The sequence below is a fragment of the Pteropus alecto genome, unplaced genomic scaffold, assembly GCF_000325575.1.
Source record: "Pteropus alecto unplaced genomic scaffold, ASM32557v1 scaffold115, whole genome shotgun sequence".
Classification (NCBI taxonomy): Eukaryota; Metazoa; Chordata; class Mammalia; order Chiroptera; family Pteropodidae; genus Pteropus; species Pteropus alecto.
In genome coordinates, this window is record NW_006436814.1 from 3,029,677 (window position 1) to 3,050,882 (window position 21,206).

Genomic DNA, 21,206 nt, shown 5'->3' on the forward strand with positions numbered 1-21,206 from the left:
GGGAGGAAACGAAACTTGGGAGGGTGGGAAGGAGGGAGTTAGGGCGGGGAGGTGGGGGGAGACAGAAAGATTGATTTAAAAGGGGGCAAAATCACAAATACAACAGCATTTTTAATCAAAAGAGAACACTGTTAAATGCATACAGCAAACTTGAAAAGTGAGATGAAAATGGCAATTGTCTAAGAAATATAATCACCAAAATCATTTTATAAAATAGAAATTCCTAAGAGATATCTAACCACTAAAGAAACTAATTCAGTAGTTGGAATTTTACTCACACAGAAACAAACAAAAAAAACTCATCAGTTACTGATATAGTCTATGGGTTTTACCAAACCTACAAGAAATAGGTAATTTGTTGTTACACAAAATGTTAAAATATTAGAGAAAGAAGGAAAACTCTCAAGTAATTTTGTGACAGTAAAATGATTTTAATAGCAAACCAAATGACAGTACAAAGAAAGGTAAGTATATCTCACTTTTTTGAGCACAGATACAAAAGTTCACAATATAATATGAGCAACTGAATCCTGAAATTTGGTCTTTGTGTCTGTTTTTGTAACCATGACAATGGAAGTCCATCCTGGGAAAGCAAGTGTGTTTTCACAGTAGACAACCCATCTACTACTAAAGATACTTCTAGTGTATCTATCTATATATGTATAATTTATATACTTATATATAATTATATCTATAATTGTATCTATACGTTACAGTGTATATATATATGTACACATATATACATATATAGTATAAGCACATTCACTTATTTTTAGATTATATCCCTGTAACCCAACATATTAACAAATTTAAGTTATTTTAATAATGGATTTAGAAAAAAATTTTGATAAAATTCAACATTCATTCAAGTTTTAAACAATAATAACAAAAGCAAACACTCTTAAAGAGGTTTTCTTTAACTTAATAAATGCTTAACTACCAAAAACCTCTGTCAGTTTGGGAAATGCGTAATAGCTACGGTTGCACAACAATTCGAATGTACTTAACGCCCTTGAATTGTACACTAAAAAATAGTTACTATGGTAAACTTTATATTTCACTACAATTTTAAAAACCTTATAGCAAACATCATACTTAATATGGAATTATTAGAAGCAATTTCTTTAAATTAGGAACAAGACACAGTTGCCTACTCTCATTGCTCCTATTCAACTATGTGTCAGAAATCCAGTGCAATAAAGCACAAAACAATAAGTATAAAGACTAGAAAGGAAATTGTTCTTAAGTGATATTACTGTCTTCGCAAAAAAAGCCCAAGAAGATCTATACACAAACTATTAGACGGAAAAGAGCATTTAGCAATTTGTCGAATATAAGATACTCAATGTGCAGAATTCAGGGTTCTCATATGCTAGCAAAAAAAAAAAATGGGGCAAAAAACTTTTATAGTACTCTGCACATAGGAGGCTTTCAAGTATTTGATTCACTTTATGCAAAAAGGAGCTATTGTTTTTAATCCTATTACTGTGCCTATTATTACTGTTTAGTCCTATTATTGAAATATAATTTTTTAAAGATTGAGCATATTTGGATTTAATTTTGAGAACATTGATGTCTTTCTGAAGGTTTCATTATAGCATTTTTTTAAAAATTTTAACGCATCTTTCGATGCATCCACTCACATCCTGAAGCTTCCCTAAATAATCTGCCTTTAGGTGCTGTTTCTGTTCTGTTTTTTCCTTGTAATTTTACCCTTTTTCAACCACTCCCATCTATAGATATGGTAATAATCGCATGAGTTAAATCTTTATCAGCATCTGCATACGTATCCCCACTCATTAGTCTTTCAAAAAAGATAGTCTGAGTCTATGGCTATGCTACCCAGAACAAGCCCGATCCAGTCTAATCTTGGAAACTAAGCAGGGTCCGGCCTGGTTAGTACTTGGATGCGAGACCACCTAGGAAGACCAGATGCTGTAGGTGGAAAAAATAAAAAAAATAAGGGATTGTAAACGGACAAGGTCCTTGCAATCTGTGAGGTCAACCAAGGGTTGCCTCACCTAAAAAAATAAGAAATAATTTTTTTAAAAAAAACATATTCTGGTTCCTTGTAAAGTACGTGGTTGTTTAAATGTATTCCATTACAGCTACGAACTCCTTGACGGTACGAAAGGCGGCCTCACGTTTCAGAATCAGAAGATAGAAAACATCCCCCACCATACCACCAATTTTCCTCACACATTTTCTCCACCAAATAAATGCCACGCGCACTTCTTAAAAACTAAATTTCCTTTGCCAAATTTCTATCGGACCTTGTGAAGATTTTTTTTAATATGAAAATAATTCAAGGAAGATTTTATATAGGAAATGATTGTGCTATGTTAATATTTTTCTAAAATCTTTTCTGGGAACAGAATTTTCTAAGTAGAATTTACTTGGAGTTGTGGAAAGATAAAATTTTTTTAATTAGATAAACACTAGCTATAGATATGTTTAAGGTATGTACTCTCACTTGAGAAATAATTTATTCTGAAATAATATTAACAATTAACAAATATTCTCAGAAAAAGTAGGTTATTCCTATATGCTTTAGAAAATGATGCAGTATAGACTTTAAAATGCATTATTAACACTGAAGATTTATAAACAAGATTTTGTCACTAATTCAAAAAATCTTTTTTAAAGCTTGCCAGTAAGGTAAGAAATTAGAGAAATGAAGATTTGGGGAGTGACATTTTCAGGGGGTTTCAAGCTTATATAGAGAAGTTGCAAGAATTGTATAAAGAACTTTCCTATAACCTTATAGCTCTATTTTTACCAGTCAGAGGTCTAATACAAGATCACACGTTGCATTTAGCAATCCTGTTTTCCTAGCCGCCTTTAATTTGGATCAATCCTCAGTCTTTTTTTATTGATCTTGACATTTTCGAGGACAGGGCAGTTGTTTTGAAGAATTTTCCTAATGATGAGATTTAGGTTGTGCATCTTTTGGCAGGAACACCAAAGACGTGGAGTTATGTCTTTGTTAGTCTCACCAAGGAGGCACATGCTAGTTTGTCCTATTATTGGTGACCCTAACTTTAATCACTTGGTTAGGGCGGAGCTTGTCAGATTAAATTTGTAGCCACTAGTTTTGATATCCAGTAATGATTCTTGCCTGAATCAGTTATTTCTATGATGGTTACAAAGTGGCGATTGTTCTGTAATTCTTTCTGCATTTATTAGTCGGCATTCTACCGAAGGAAGAGTTTCCCTTCTCATTTATTTTTTTTTCAGTTATGTCACTATAAACTCATGGATTTCTGTTTTATCAGTGGGTTAGAATCTGTTATTTCTATACTCAAGCTCAAATCGCTCCATGTTTTACCAGTGGGAGCCCATTCAGGCGATTTCTTGTTCTGCTTACATTTCCCCATCTTTACACCCTTCTTCACTCTGGCAAGTTCATCTGGTGCTTTCTTTTCCTCCCAGTCTTAGAATCAGCCATTTCTCAAAGAATCAATGGTTCTTTATAGTGGAGGATATTCTTTAGAAACGAAGATCTGAGTGTTAGGTATGCCGAAAGCTACTGTGTCATTGCTTCCAGATTTTCTTAGTGCACAGAGCTCGGAAATATATGTGTGTATATGATACACATATCTATTTCTAAACCTGTTTATCTTAAAAACCATGAGTTCTCACTGATACCTTGAATTTCAATCTAAGATCCCCTTAATATGGAGTGAGTTTTTGGTCTTATATTAATTATAACTGTGGCTTTATTTAAATTATTGAAGGCCATATTTAGATAACTTTAAATAATTATTGTTAATATACTTTGATTGTTTAGAGTCTTAATAGTTGAGTGATTTTTCATGCAAATCTATCCATTGAGCTCATCAGATGGTTTTTTAATGTTTACAAATGGTATAGGAACACAGTTGAAGATTATTTCTAACTTTTCACCCTATCCTTAGACACATATCTGGGTTATCCTTAATTACAAATCAGAGCCAAAAATATAAGATAAAGAATTTTTTATTTAACCAGAACACACAACCCTCTACAATATGCTATTCACTGCACAATTTCTCCTGTTCGGTAGCTATAGGGTGGAGATTTAAAGCGTGAGCTCTGAAACCTGGCTTTGAGTACTGGCTTAATCACTTGCTAGCCCTGTGACCTTGATCAAGTTACTTAAGTTTCTTTGCCTCTGTTTCTGTATCTGAAAAATGAGAAAGATTTTATGTTCTTCATAGAGCAATAGAGGTTTAAATGAGCTAATGATGTAAGGTATAGTGCTTAGCATATAAAATTAAATCCAATAGCCTAGTAAGTACTAGCTATTCATAGTATTTAACTAAGTGGTACAGAAATATCTGTAGCACACTCTTCTTTCTTGTTGAATGCTCTTTTCACAAACTATCTTTCTACTTCATAGTCCATAATACATAAATTTATTCCACTTAGAGGTTAGTTGTAGACATCTCAGTTATAAGTAGCATTTCATACTAAGACTGAGGTTTTGGGTCTTAGGTGTAAATTATAGTTTAATAATGTGTTTTTCTCTAACCTTTTAGAAGTTAGAAAATTCTTATTAACTAAGAATAATAAAGATAATGGTGAGAGAAAAGATATAAGAGAGAAATAGGATAAAGAAACATAATAAAAATAATCTGGAATCATGATTTCATTTCGATAGAAATTTGGTATCAAACAAGAGATGGTATAATTAACATGAATAAATTCATTTCGGATTTTGTTGAGAGCAGATCATGAAGCAAATTTGAAATACTATTTTTGTATTATGGTAGAATTGTAAAATACAGAGAAACCTATCCAGGAAAAAAAAAAAAAGAGCACATAAAGTACAAAAGGGCCAAAAGGCAGGAATATGGGAGAGTTAAATAAAAAATAGCAATGCAGGAAAACCGACCTACCTAGGATGATCCAGGGAAAGCCCTCATAAAGTAGCATTTCACCTTTTACCAGTTTCTTCAGTTTTCAAGAGCTGTTTTTCTGTTGCAGTCCCAAAAGGACTTATATTTTATAGCTTTACATTTCTTGTTAGCTTTCATAAAATGATATTAATAAATGTGGCCTTTAGTTCTGTTAGGTGATAAGCTATTCTTTGCGACTTTGAAGAAATGTTACGTGGCTGTTGGCTCATTCCTTTTAGCAGCGCCCACTGTGTGTTACTTTTCCTTCATGTGTGCAAACCAGTTCTTTAGGGAGAAAAAAAGTTTTGCAAGTAAAATGTTATGCAATGTCTGAGTATTTTTTTAATATGCATTCTCATAATTTTAATGGTATCCAGTATAATTTAATGTCTTGACTTCGTAGAGGTGTTTTTTTGGTTAAAATTTAAAAGATAGTTGTAAGCTCTTGTACATATCAGTCAAGTATGAAATTGTTAACATCTTATGAGCACTCATTTTTAGTGACGCAAAATTTTTAGATACATATGCTAAGAATTATCAAACTTCCTGACTTTATACAGAATAACAACCTTCATGAAAATCAAAGGCTTAAGTACAACTTTGCTGTTGCTCTTTGTCTTTCATCTGCCTTCTCTGACCAGCCACTACCGGCAGCCTAAGGAAAGCGGGACCTGCATCCAGAGGTGATGGGATAGGCAGCCAGAGGAGCTGTGGCCGGGAAGGTTCCTTGTAAATGGAAGCATCCCTCCTCCCGTGTTCTCTCTGAGTGCACTGCTGCCTCCCAGGCCTCTGGGACCAGAGTCTGAAGGAATCCTGGGTTCCTTACACTTTCTGACGCTGTTCATTCCACCTCAGAGTCTGCTGTGCTTATATTCCCACCACTGTCATCCTAAGTCAGGATCTCATCGCTCCTCTCATCTCCAACCCGGCTCCTCTTTCTGACCCATCATATACATCACCACCGGATTAGTCTGCGTAGAGCACAGCCTGATACCCTGGCCCCCTTATTCAAAGCCTTTAATGGCTTCTCGAGCCCATCCACAGTCTAAACCAGTGCTGCTCAGATTATGCTCTTTGGTCTGGTGACTGTCCACCTGTCTGCAGTGAAATCGTTACAGAAATTGAGAGTTCGGAAACTTCCATGGCATTTTGACAGGGCAGTTTTATCTGAAATAATTTTAAAAATTGGATGTGTTTTATATGATTTTCCCCTCCTCTCCTTTCTTCTAATAAATGACTCATGGCCTACCAGAAGAAAAAAAGGTCGGTCTTCCACAGCAGGTAGTGTGAGAAGCACTAGTTTGAATTCCTTTGACAGAGCCCCGCCTCCGTTTCCATCAGTCTGACCGCTCACTACCTTCCTACAGCGTCCTATGCCAAAGTCCAGCCATTTGCTCTTCTTAAAACACACCCCGTGTTTGCTCACCTTTTTATTTTGCTCATGTTTGTTTCTTCTCTTAAAATTGCTTCTCTGTGCACTTAGGATAAGGTGCAAGTAGGGTGGAAGGAGCACACCTCCTGAGGGCTGAGTCACGCAGTGTTCATGTGTCCTGCCCTCCCTCTGGGATGTCAGCCCTCCCAGCTGGTGGTGTGGATCAGAACTGAGGATGAGAAGGGCAGCTGAGCAGACTGAAGGGCTGGAGCTGTTTTGCAGCAGCTAGCTATGCATGAGCAGCTATGCATTTCGTCTGTGTTAGGGAGGGTAAGGATGAATAGATCTAAAATGGCTGTCACCAATGGGTGGCTGACTTAATAACTCATGAATATCCATCCATACCTTCCTGATTATTTGGTGTCTCCTATATGGTGTGATAAATATTTGGTGGTCTTTGCTTCTTTTATTTCTTCGTACCTATGTTTTAGCACATGTATGCTCTTAGTTACTTTTCCTATTTCTAATATGTCGAGATGTTTGATTCTATTTTTAGTTTCATCTCTCTTCCTCATTTCTACTATTTTCTGTAATATAATTAAATATTCTTAAATATTCGCACATTACACCCTCCCCACCAGTAAATTTTACCTTCTTTTGAATTCTCAAAGAACTTGCCAGTCATTTATCACATCCTCTGTGGCAGAGGTTCTTTGGGGAAAAGGAAGGTTAGGACAAGGTTTTAGCCATTTCCTACCAGAGTATGAACTCTAAAGGGCAGGTTGTATCTCATCTGTCTCTCTCTTCCTGTATCTAGTATGTGCGTCTTATTCATAGTAGACGGTTGCGATCGATTACGTTAACATCCAGTTACCTCAACGCTCCAGTGCTGAGGTCAGAGTTCAGTCTCCACATGGAGATTTATTTGTTTTGTTCCCTGTCCTCATACCAAACCTTTGTACTGGCCAAATGAGCACTGGGTGGAAAACAAAGCATTAGCACCTCTACTGCGTAAACAGTTCAGTATTCTCTTGGATGTGGGGCGGGAGCATCACATTCCCATTCAAAAGACAACCTTATATCACTGTTTTTCAAGATAAGGAAAGGTGGACAATAAAAGGTGGCAGAAGAAAACATGTGAGTTTGCCTGTAGCTATACTTTTTAAGTAAATAACAGGTGTTGCAGTCACATTATAAGGAACTAGAAAGTGATATTTGTTTTAGACTTGAAGCAGTAAAAGACAAATAACAGAACTTGGGAACTAACAACTAGAATAATCAAATGTTAAACTTAGGAGAAATTTTAGAGGAAACTTAAGTCCCAAGAAATGAGATCATATCAGAACTCAAGATTTCTCATTTAAAACGAGGTGGTGTCACTTTTTAAACTAAATTCTGGTGTGCATTTGAGCGCAATTATAATATAGGTAAGGATTTTAACAATTCATTTTCTTTCAATGAAATAAACCAGAGGCAAGGATTTTACAAACTGCATTCAGCCATCCACATGAAGAAGTAGAAGAGCAGCAGGGATGTACAGAATAAAGAACGTACAAATGAAAATCGGGAGATGGACTGAAGAAATCTCTCTCCGTTACAATGAGAAAATTCCAGCATTTCTGTTGATGCTTGGCATGCACGTAGAAGAATGGAATAAAGGAGTCCCCTTTTAGCTGCTGTTTTTTGGGGAGGGTTGCACCATGAGAATAATTTGAAGATAGCGTATATGACCAAGTAGAATGGAGACTATGGATTTGGAGTTGAACCCATTTCAGTGGGCTGTCAGCAGCCCTGCAGTGGTCCACTGAAGACTTTAAACCTTCTCAGTGCTTCCAAAGCCCCTGTCCCCAGCACCCCTCCACCCCGCCTCCATCAGATATCCTACTCCCTGTTTCCCCAGAAAGCTAAACCATGAAATGGAAATGCCTCCTACTTAACTCCAGTGTAATGCCCTCCCACGGGTCCTCCCGTCACAGTGCAGAGCACACCCTTTTCCTGTTCAAGGCTTGTCCTGTGTCCTGGATACATCCCACCTCCTCGGCCTTGGCTCCACCATCTGTTCAGCGCTCTGTCTCTCTTACCCTGAACTTTTGCCGCTCACCTGGTCCTTTCCTTTCGTCTTGGCATCCTATCTGTAGTCCTGGAAAAAGGGAAAGAAACCTCGTGTTATGAAAGGTCAGCACAAATGAGTTTTCTAATATTTAAACCTGGCCGTGTCACTGATGAAAAATCTTTCAGAGGTTCCCTACTGATACATTTAACAATTCCCACTAATGATTAATGATCTGGAACTATGCGGTGAAAAGTTTTCTCAGGTATTTTGAATATAATTACATGTTATCTATTGCTATCATTGAATTCAATGTTCTATTTTTTGTATTGGTTGCTACAAAACGAACCATGGGACTCAATGATAGCACTTATTAAGTATTGAAGAGATTTGAAATACTAAAGATGTAAACAGCTGGGCCTTTTAAGTAACAGATCAGCTCTTAAGTTACCCAGGATCGTTGATGGCAGCTCAAATATGTAGTTTGGTGTACTTACGTAAAGGACAGTATTTGACTATTATCTTACATTCACATTACTTTAATTATAACTTAAAAGTTTAGGAATATAAGTTCTCATTCCATCTTGTATATATTCTAAAACTACCACAGAGAGAAAACATTCATAAATCGGTGTAAGACAAGGAGTAGATATTGTAGATGAAGACTTGTTCGTGATAGTAAAGTGTGCTTAGCCAGGCCCAGTGCGTATCAGTGAAATATTTTAGAAATTAATAAATGTTACCTTTGGGTTTCATATCTGTAGCAATTTCAATTATATTTTTTAGATCTAGAATATCCATCTGATTTTTCAAAAATCAAGTCTAGTGATAAACTATTTGCTTTTGCCACTATATCATTATCAACTTTAGTTCTGAAATTTTCTCTTATCTAAATCCTTGAACATTGTAATAATAGTTATTTTAAAGTTCTCCGGTATATGGATCTCCTGTGAGTCTATTTCTGCAAACTGCTTTTCCTCCCACTTTTTTGTCAAATCTTGATTGGTATGCTTGGTTATTTTGTATTATATATTGGGCATTATAGATGAAAACGTGGGAGATAATTTGAGCCATTATTGGATTTCTTATTCCAAAGAGAATCTATTTATGTTGCCAGCAGGCAACCAAGTTAGCGCAGACTGCCTTAATTCAACCAGCACTAAAGGCGATTCTCCTTTAGGCTTCAGCCCCTGTGAGGCCTAATCAATTTCAGGCTCATCTTTTCTCTAGGGAGCAGCCCTTTCAGGTCCCACTGAAAACCTCAGTCTTCCCTCTTCTTGGCAAGCCAGCTCTGTAAGTCCTGAAAGCTCTGCTCAGCTTTTCTGGCCTCCAAACTGAAGCTTTCTGCCAGCTTCTCTAGTCATTACCATCAGGAGGGTTTGTCTGAAAAGAGCTAGTCTGTCCTTGCCAGAAGTAGAACCCTTTTATCCTTTCTTAATGTTTCTTTTTGCATGTTTAGAAATAGACATACACATATATGTTAGTACAGTACATGTGCCTATGATTTATGAACACGTGTACATACAGTGGGTGCATAAGCATGATAATTTCTTTGTTCATTAGGGGAACTACTGTCAAAGTTTAGAGACTTGAACTTCATTTCCCATTCTTTAGCTGTGATGTTGGTTCAGAAAATACCTGTGATCTGCCTAGTAGAAATTATTCTATCTGTTCAAGGGTACATGTCCAATTTTTGACGATGATTATATATAACAGAGATTAATGTGTAAACCTAAAGAAACGAGATCACATTTAAGGAGTACAGCAAATAAATAGCCTTATTAGTGGGTTCTATTTTGCCTCAGCATATTTTCTAAACTCTCTATATCTGAAAACATTTCAAGATACTAGAAATTGTGTTGCCGTCTCGTTAAAGCAAGCAATTCGGTGTTTACAAAATATGCTTCTGAGCTTAGTCAATTTTTTAAAATTAATATAAAAATGATTATAATGGTTCAGGATATAGGCTTTGGAGTCAGATTCTTTTAGTTTGAATTTGGACTTTGCCACGTGCTAGCTATGTGACCTTGACCTGTTCATTTAGTCTTTCTGTTGCTAGTTTCTTCTCTGTACTGTGGATAGAATTATAAATCTGCTTTGTAGGACCTGTGGGAAGATTTAAAAATATATATATACACATATATATACATACTGCCAGATACTTCAGTCACTGTTGATTGCTGTTAATAATTAGCAGTTTATTCAGACAATGCTAACTATAACTGTTTCGCTAGGCCTCTTAAGAGAAGGATCTAATGAACCATTTGCTTTTGCCAAGAATTAGCAAGAATTATCATTTTAAAACAAAATAAATAGTTTTATGTATACATTTAATAATTAAAGTGTAGCTAGATTGCTTTATATCACTAGTTATGTAGCAAAGTGCTCAAAGTTTGAAAATTAGTAGAACAGTTTCCGGGAAAATATATAGTAGTTATTTAGCAATAAACATAATTTTTATTTTAAAAGGGGTGGTTATGGTCTAAACCAAAAAGTATTTTTAGATTCTTAAGATTCTGCTGTTTGCGGCTTTAAAGTGTGGTTACAATATGTTTTATAACAAAGAAGCATTTAAAACCAAATAAACACAACCTATGTGTGAAACTAGGGAAGCGATTCCCTCTTCTACACTGATTCCGTCTGTGTATGTGGTAGTAACTGTGAAACTAACTAAAAACGCTTGCGTTGCTAACTGGTGGTTTCATATGCTACAGTTTGCCCACCTTTCGTCTTCAAGGGACATAGAAGTCAGTTTCTAGGAACATTCTGAATCATGAATTTAGTCACCCTGGTAGTCAGAATTCTAATTAATGATTGTTGAATGAAAAAAATAAGAAATTATTGCTGTAAAACTTGTTTCTGGATGTCTGAAGATATCCTTGAACTCAAACTGTTTTAGAGATTTGCTTCTATTTCGTTCCTTTAAGTAAAACTTGTACGTGTCTATATGCAAGAGAGAGGGAAGAGGAGAGAGAGAGCTCTCTCTGTTTTCACACTGCTTGGATGTTCTCACAGCAAGGCCTTTGACCTGTCATTTCCATGCGCGTAACAGGTTCTGAACTCAAGGGCTCTGGCGATATGGACACTGTCTTGAACTGAGCCCCATTATGAAAGAGAGGAGTGAGGAAAATGAAACAAATTATGCTTCTTTTCACTCAATTTATCTGCCCCAAGGTTGTTTTGAGTTTATGAGTCACATAGTTTCAGTTAATTTCAGTTAATTGAAAACTGAATTCAGTTAATTCAGTTTTTCATATTTTAAGAGTGCCTTCTCTGCATAAGTAAAAATTTGTGTTTGTTGTTTTCTCCCTTAGAATCATTACCTTCACATTTGACTTTTATTATATACTTTTTCACATTTCTATCCTTCTTATGGTATAACTTTTCTATGACCTTTTTTCTATAAGAAGAATGAATTCATTATCATGAAATTGTGTTTTTATTCTTATTTTAAAAATATTAATACAATCTGATTTATTTATACTGTACAATTATATAGAAACTTAAATATTTAGAAAGATTATTGTAAGGCTGCGTTACTAGTTATAATTACTATTCAATATTTATGAAGCGCCAGGAACATTTTGAATATGGGAAGTACCAAAAAATGGGATGGTATGATTCTGGGGTTTACATCCTGAAAATAGAATATAAGGAAGTACTTACAAACTACTTTTAAAGGCATATAGTACTTATTTCCCTCACTAAGTATTCACCTTGTTTAGTTATACTAACATTAATGTCTAAAGCCTGGAAATGCTTACAATATAACTTGTATTAGCAAAAGAGAATCCAGAATGGAGTGATTCACCATAAGCCATGACCCGGCTACTGTGGCACTGTCAAGGTGATACCATGGAGAACAATATTACCCGTTAGAAATGTAACGTAAGCTGGATGTGCAATTTTGTTTCCTAGTAACTACATTAAAAAAGCTTTTAAAAGTTGAAATTAATTTTAACAACAGAGTTTATTTAACCCAATAGATCAAAATATTATTTCAATAAGTAATCAATATTGGAAATTATTAATGAGCTATTTTACATTGTATTCAGAGTAAGTATCTGAAATGTGTGTATTTTACAGCATAGCACATTTCAATATGGACACATTTTTCATTGGAAATGCTTGATCTGTATTTAGATTTCCGAAAATTTATAGATGAAAAAGCAGATTCACATACCCAATTTGTTCCAGATATATATGTTTTTCCAAACAACATTGATTTTAAGTTAATTAAAATTTAATAAAAGTAAAAATGTAGTTCTTCAGTCTCACTGTTCGTATTTCAAGTACTCAGCAGCCGTATGTAGTTAGTGGCCATTATGATGGATAGCACAGGTATAGAAGAATATGGATAGCTAAGGTACCTAGAATCAAGGTTAATAGTTTAGCTAATGTTTAATATAAGAGAAATTATGTAAATTAGTAAAAATTATTATATTGAAATTATGGAGACACATTTTAAGTGAAATTTATGTCTGAATTTCATATGGTCTGCATCATTGAAGAAAACAGTTTGGAGATAATTGCGAACTCCTCTGGTTCTCAGACGGCGGTCCTCAGGTGTTGATACTGTTAATTCCTAGAAACTGCCTTTTACCATATTGCTGTGGTCAGTGTGGGGTGTGAAATTAACCTTGTGAATCTTGATCAGCATTTTTAAAAAATATGAAATAGTATTAAATAGAATGGCTTCATGCGTGTTAGGTTTCAAGATACCTGTTTTGTGTATACAGGATCACAATGAAGAATGAATCTATTGTTGGTTGCAAATTTTTGAGACATTTTTTTCAGGCATGTTTTTGATTGCTAATATACCAAATATTGCATATACACACATATGGCATGTATTTCTAAACAAAGCATTAATCACAGAAAATTATTTAGCAATGAGATATAAAGTGACATTAGAACATGCCTAGTGAATAAGATGAGAAAATGTCAAGTGATATATAATCACCATAATAAGCACAATATTAATAAATATAAACCCAATTATATATGAGTGTGGTGACTTTCTTCCTCAGTTGACTTATGAGTAGCCAATTTTGAATTTGGGGTTAATGGAATACCTTATTGGTTTGATAACTGTCTTCCTGTAAATTTTGGTTTGACTAGAAATCATCAAATTTAAACTTGGGGTCACATCTTAATTCTCAAGAATCTTGGCTTCTTTCAAAAGTAAAAACATTGTATTTAGGCCTAATTTGTATGAATTACAAAAAAAAATGGCACCTAAGATCTCCTTAAAACATTTAAATAAAATAATTGCGTGATATTCCATATTTAACTATTCCTATTATTTTTAAATTAGTAACACTTGATGTTTAATCTCATCAGATATCCAATAAGATATATCAAAAATGAAGTCAAATCATACCGGGATTGAGATTATATTTTTGACAAAATGTAGATTTTTTTTAGTCCATTACTCTGTATTATTTGTTTATTTAAAGCTTCCTCAAAGTTTTGTGGTTTTTCAAGTTTTGTATAAGCCAAGCTTGAATATGTTTGCTTGAAATTCTTCAGTTGTGCACAGTCAACATGTCAAATAACTTTTATACGATGGACATATTTGGAATACTATTTTGCCACAAGAGGCTGGAAACTTGGGCAGCACTCACTGTCATGCTTTTAAAAGGCAAAATATGCCAGAGTCAGTGCTGTGCAGTGATCACAGTGTGTCACTGTCTATTTTGTGAGGACTGGTTGTAGACATAGGGACTCTAACAGGATAGACATACGGTTTAGATACAACAAATAACCTTGGATGCCATTTCAAGTTTACTTCTAACCTCTAGGTCCCATACAACATTAGAACATATTTTAAAATGCTGTGTATCAAGCGGCTCTTTTTCTCCTGGAGGTGTTCCCTTCCCTCAGTGCTTTCTTATAGTGAGATACAGATGCATCGGAACAACAGCCTTTTGACTTTGTCATATTTTTCATTTTTTATGTTTTTCATTCTATTTTGTTTTTTTTTTTTTATGCTGATCAAAACGATGTGAGTATAGCATTGAGGGAGAAGAAAGAAGAGGAAGAAGAGACAAAAAAAAAAAACATATTTATAACTGTTTCCAAAGATAGTAGGACTGTACTGATTAGAAATTCCATTAAGAAAGTTATCCTATTGCTTGGATTAAAATATTCTAATTGAAATGTGTTGGAATGCAGACGGAAGCCAAATCTTGTGTACTAGTATGTCCCTTTACCTGTCCGATAGGGGCGTGGCGTGGATGGCAATCCACATGCATGACTTCTTCCTTTTCAGAGGACCTGTAGGAAATTGTCCCTTACTCCTTCATGTTGCTAATAAGTACAAGGCCCGGCGCTAGACATTGTGAAGAATGAAAATTATTTGTGGGTGGGTTATGGGTATTCAAATGGCTTAAATCCAGTAGGACGCATATGCAAAACTATACATAGGACAGCATTGGGGAAGGACTGTGGTGGTACAGACCACTCTTGAGGAGCATGTTATCTTTGGAATGGAGAAGTCAGGGCAGGCCAGTTGGGGTGACTTTTGGTCCAGGACTTGAAAGATTGGTAGGTGTTTTGTAAGAGTAGTTAGTTGTAGGACATTCGCACCTTGGAAAGACTGTAAGAATTAGTGTTTAAAAAAAATAGTAGTTTAAAAGTTACCTTTTGGGAATTAAGCTAATTACATCATCACAAAATCATAGGAGGCAAATGTCTTGAAGCCCAAGGGAGGGAATGCCAACTTTACTGGTTGGTAATAGGTTCTTAACTTAAATAGTATATTAGTATATATAAAAAAAAGTTCTCAATAAAAGAAGGTAGGCCATATAGGAAACGGTGTAATGTGTGGATACAGCACAAAAAAAAAGAAAGAAGTCAATGAACTTGAACTTTTTGGTCGTTAAAGATGTGTCTGCCCTCCACTGCAGGGTGGACATTCCTCACTGGGGTCTGCCTTAGCTGAAGTGAAATATTCTTTCGGTTACTTTCTCCACATTGTCCAAAGAGTATACTAATTAAGAGTATGGCGTCAGGATCATAATTCACCCAAACTGCATTTCTAAACTTGCTAGCTGCATGACTCTTGATAATATATAATACTTGGTCTCCTCATTAATATAATGAGATGAAAATTACGTATCTGCTCAGGTAATTGTGAGAATTGAATAAAAGTATTGATCTGAAGAGTTTTACTCAAGTACTGGGACATGACACTAAACAAAGCTGTGAATGTGATCTGTAATTTTATACTCACCAAGGAGCCTTAATCACTAATATCTAGATATCTTAATCATCTGAAAGAGGGTGTACAGAACAGATGCATCAGTAATCCAAGCACCACATGAGATATCCCCATCATGAATGAATACTTCCCAGCATTCTCAAGTGATTTATGATGTTGGTTAACATTAGTCTGTCATCAAGAACTTAATCATTCCTGGAAGGTTTGGAAAAGCGCTGTTTCTGTACCTGCAGTAAGGCTGTGGACCTGCCTGGGTAAACCTACCAGTGTTTAATGCCAAGCTGTGAGATTTTTCAGCAAGTAATAATGGCTACCTTTCACTGAGCATTTACTGTGGGCCAAGCATTCTGCTAAGTGCCTTACCTGCTATGTTGTCTAAGCTTCTAAAAATGACTCTTCCACTAGGTATTAAAGTTCTCCACTTTTACAAATGAGAAAATTGAAGTTTGGAGGTGCGAGGTGACTTCTCGAGGTCATACACAGTTTGTTAAAAGGTAGAGCCAGAACTTGAGCCTTGGTCTGCCTCTGCTCGCAGCCATTTTGAGGTACTGCATGAGATTCAAATCAGGAAGACCTGGTTTCAGATCCAATTCCACTTTCTAAGAATATCTTAAACAAGTTGTTTTTGCCTCTCCAAACCTCAGATTCTTCACCTAAGACACAATGAATACATCCCATGTAGGATTGTTTGGAAGATTAGAAATAAGGTATGTGAAGTGTCTGGCACAGTTTCTAACATATGCTAGGGACTCAGTAAGAGATGATAGTTATCGTTTTGGGCTCTCTAGACTCCTTTCTGCCTCCCACCGTCCCCCTTGGCTGTGATCTCTGTGTCTCATTCAGGTAAAAACTTTATACTTGCAACTGCAAATACATGTCAGAATGTGCCTTGATGTGTTTAAATTAAAAAATCAGCTGAGGCTATTACCAGTTTTAAGAGCTGACATTTCATTTGTCTTACATAACCATATAAACTTCACTGTTCTTATTGTGATAATATATGTAACATGCAATGTTCCATTTTAACCAGTTTTAAGTGTGCAGTTGAGTGACATGAATTACATTCATGCTGTCATACAACCAACACCACTATCTGTTTCCAAATCTTTCGCATCACCCTATGCAAAAACTCTAACCTTTAAGCAGTAACTCCCGTTCCACCACCCTCAGTCCCTGCTCACCTCTAACCCGCTTTCTGTCTGTTCTAATGTTTCATGTCAGTGGCCTCGGGCCATATTTTTCCTATTGTGTCTTAGCTTATTTCACTTTAGCACAATGTTTTCAAGATTTGTCTATGTCGTGGCATGTGTCAAAACTTCATTCATTTCTATGGCTGTACAATAGTATTAATAATACGTATGAATTACCACATTTTGTTTTTCTATTCATTAGTTTTTGGTTGTTTCCACTTTTTTAGATGCATACTTTAAAACTCATTTGAGTTTGAATTCTCTCATGTTAATGACCTTGAAGGCACTTCATTAAAATAATAACTTTTTAAAGTAAAAATTATCATCTAGAATTTCTTTTAGGTCTACACTGAGTTATTCTAGTCAGGTTAAATCATTTTACTTTTTATGTTGCATACCTGGGAATATGTAATATATATTTTAAGGAAAATTATATCACCCAGATTTAGATATTTTTATATTTGCCAAGCAGTACTTTTATGTCCAAATCAAATATTCCAGTTGCAAAATGTTGAAAGCATATGATACAATCAGTGTAGAGTTAATGTTATATTTTATATTTCCTTTGCGTATTTTTAAAGAATTATACTTTACATGTTTCTAAAGAGTAAGCATTTCTGTATATTGATTAGAATAATATTTTAAAATTCCTATCACTGAGGTTTTTTTCCAGAATTACATGACTATTATATTTAATCCAAACCCAAAATAATGGTTGGCAAGAATAAAAATAAATCTGGCTGGCATCATTTTTCTTAAAAAGTACTTTTGGATGATAAAAGCAGATTAAAACATAACTGATAAAGGGATGACAATCCATTTTGTAGATCTTTAAAATGTTAAGATCCTCAGAACAGATTTAGATTTTTCCAACTCTAAACTAGATAGCCTAGAGTTAACCATAGCCCTTGTTATTTGTTTATTTTTTAATTATATAAAAGGAATTGCTAACAACTCTAAGGTACTTTTCCAGAGCTTATTTTCAGAAAGTAAAAGACATAACGAGAATATAGTGTAAAAAAAATGCCTTTTTTCACTTAATTTTAAAAATGTGTTCAGCTGTTTTCATTTGCAAATATTGCTGCTGTTTGGCCAGACAAGGGCTTATACAACTTTCATTTGTCTGGTTAACTGTCCTGGGATAACATGAATGAATGATTTTGGGCAGATAACCTCATTTAACCAGTAACTTATTCTACTAAGGCAGTGATCTCCACATGATGCGCATTAGAATCACCTTGAGAACTTAAAAACACATGTCAGTACCTGGGCCAGATCCTCAGACATTATGATTTAAAAAAAATTTTTTTTTCTTTTCAGTTACAGATGGCATACAATATTATGTTAGTTTCAGGTGTCCAACATAATGATTAGACATTTATACACCTTACGAAGTGATCACTCCGAAATGTTTAGTACTCATCTGACACCATACGTAGTTATAGACATTCTGGTTTAATAGGTCTAGTATAGAATTGGACAAGCTCCACAAGTAATTAACTTGCAGTCAGGGTTGAGAACGACTGTATTCAAGTGAGAACTAGATGAGGTGAGATGGAGTGGGATGGTAAGTGGGGAGGAGGTAGTAGCAATGAGCTTCAATCATTTCCTTTTCTTCCCTAGTAACAGTCAGACAACTCAAGAGGAGAGGAAATGAAAAGTCACTGAGAATACAGAGTTTATAAAATGAAGTAGCTTTTCTCTTTTTGTCATTGTAGACATGGAAGGACTTTAAAGAAACTTAAATGGTTCAACAAAAGATGCTCTAATGGATGACAGTGAAACTCCTACATGTAATCTGCAGATAGAACCACAAGATGGATGTCATCCTGGTGACAACGTGGAAAGTACAGTAACACACTTGCCTTCTGCATCAGACGAAAATGAAAATCAACTTGACGCAGACGGGCATGCGCGTCTGAGCAGCAGTGACAGTGCAATGGGCAAACCCGGAGTGTCTGAGCAGGACAGTCTAAACAATAACGAACGCTGCACGCCGCGCTGTGAGGTGGCTGCAAGTGAGAACTTGGAAAACGCTCCTTGTGAAGGCCCCAAAGATGGGCAGGACTTCTTGGGGAAGGACAAAAGAATACCCGGAAAAAGAAGTTCAAGGAGCAGAAGAGGCACTGCCGAGAAGATACCACGAGGTATTTTCTTTTTTAATTTATGCTGTTCCTTGAAAATAAGTCATCTTCCCACGCCATACCGTTGATGCTGTGCTACATCTCACTTCTCTTAATATATTCCCGAGCTCGTTCTGTACCCTCCCATACAGATCCACCTGTGTGGTGTGCCATGCATGTCACATGTTCCCGCATTGCCGCCCTGTATGGGTGGACCATCATTTATTTAACTACTTCTTTATTGCTATTCCCAGTGTTTTGCTATATAATAAATGTTAAAATGGACATTCTTTGTACATGTTTTTACACTAGGTACTTTAACTGTATATGTAGTCCTTTATAAATTAGAGAATTTTCTAAATTAGAGTCCTTTCTTTATAAATTAGAGAATTTTCTAATATCAGTCTTAAAATTTTCTCTCTGTTATCACTGTGGCTTTGCTCTCTAACCTGTGAGTTTATGTGCTAGTACAATCATACTCAGCCTCTTTACAGAATCCTTTCATCTCAGGAGGTGAATAATATACATTGACATATATTAATATATATCTTATACCAATGTTGAATAAGACATCTAGCTTTAAATATCTATAACCACTTTGGTTACAGAGTAATTCAGGGTATTTCTTATTGAGCATGTGGTTTGGCAGTTAAAGTTTGGAGCTATGGACTTTTTCGCCTGAATCGCAGGGCAGCTCTGGTTACTTTTGATCAGAAACGTGGGACTGGAGAGTTCTGGCTCAGCCCAGCCTGAGACTCTCTAGTGTAGCAGCACTTCGCCCAGGCTCTGCATAAAGCTCCAGGGACGAAGTGCAGTGTCTCCTCTCATCTTCTGCTCTCTTCTTTGGCTAATTAGAAATACAGTCATATAGACTAGTGGTTACCAGAGGGTGGGCGGATGGGGGAGGTAGAAAGGGTAAAGGGGGTCAAATATGTGGTGACAGAAAGAAATCTAACTACGGGAGGTGAACACACAGTATGAATATATATGCGCCTTACTGTTAAAGTGTACAGATGAAACTCTTTGGATTTCGTTAACTAATGCCCCCATAAAAAATTAATTGATTGATTGATTTAAAAAAAAAAAAAAAAGAAATGCAGTCAATTTATCCACATCCATTGTTTTATTTGTATAATGAAACTCTTTGGATTTCGTTAACCAATGCCCCCATAAAAAATTAATTGATTGATTGATTAAAAAAAAAAATACAGTCAATTTATCCACATCCATTGTTTTATTTGTATTTTTCATAAAAGATGAAACTTTCCAGTTTCTACAAATCAATCCTTATTTATTCTGTAAGGTAATTTGATAACTTTTTAATGTTACTCATAATTTGCCTTTCCAGTTAATTGATTCCTTTGTCTTTGTTTTCCTTGGTCGACTTAAAGCAAATTAAAATAATTTTGGCAAGAGATATGAAAGCATTTTCTGAAAGACAGGGTAAGCAGATGATTTATACAGTACTATTTGCATATAAATTAATTTATTGTATGTAATTCAAGAGCATTTGACTGTGCCTCTCTAATCCGATCTTGTGGTGTTTTTAAGAACTGAGACCTAGTTGTATATGTATAAAGGTCAGTCATAGCTTCAAGATCATGGCTCATTTTATTCCTTCCTATCATGACCTCATTCTAGTTTCCCTAGGTATGATTGTATAATTTAAAGTTGTTTAGTACTTATTATCCAGTGAACATATATATGTAGAATTACTACCCCTTAATGCATTTGAAATAATATGGAATAATTTATAAAACTTAGGAATCATCTTTATACAGATTATTTTATATAGCTTATATAAAATGAACTTAAGCATATAAGAAAACTGAATTAAGAGCTGTAAAACCTAAGTTCAACTCTTACTTCTGGTTCTAGGTTACTTGGTGAGACTTAATCATTTAGTACTTTAGTTTCCTCACCTGTATAATGGTGATAGTCATCTACATATACCTATAAGATTGCTTGCCGAGGAGTGAATTTCTTATATTTCTAAATAGGAATGGTATAATCTAAACTCAATTGAAATTTGGTGCTTCACCTCTAATAGCTCTAGTATTTTTACATGTAAGGGGTACGTTTTTATTTGTACTATAAGTTTTGTTAAATTAAAAGAAGGTAAGTTTGGGTGGGCAAAAGAATTTTAAACTGAATGAAAGGATATTTTTTAAGGATAGAATTGTCTCTTTCTAACCTAGGAAGGATATAGAATGGAAAGCTTTAGGACTACGTGAGAGCTTTCCTCAGTTTACCCTAAGAAATCACTGAAGCCTGTCCTCTCTCAGTACATATCTAGTCACCAAGTCCAAATGGTCGTATCTCCCAGTGATCTCTCTAGTTGGTCTGTTACTTTCCATCTTCACTGC

The 21,206-nt window shown here is 35.3% G+C and overlaps 1 protein-coding gene across 2 annotated transcripts in view; it reads left to right on the plus strand.

The window, feature by feature from the left end:
• CNST (consortin, connexin sorting protein) overlaps positions 1-21,206 on the plus strand; it is an 89,111-nt gene that overhangs the window by 17,712 nt on the left and 50,193 nt on the right. For both annotated transcript variants that reach the window (XM_006914266.3, XM_025048501.1), the window contains exon 2: positions 18,436-18,864. In XM_006914266.3, the coding sequence (XP_006914328.1) occupies positions 18,486-18,864 (379 nt within the window). In that variant the 5' untranslated portion in view covers positions 18,436-18,485. The remainder of the gene's footprint in view (positions 1-18,435; positions 18,865-21,206) is intronic.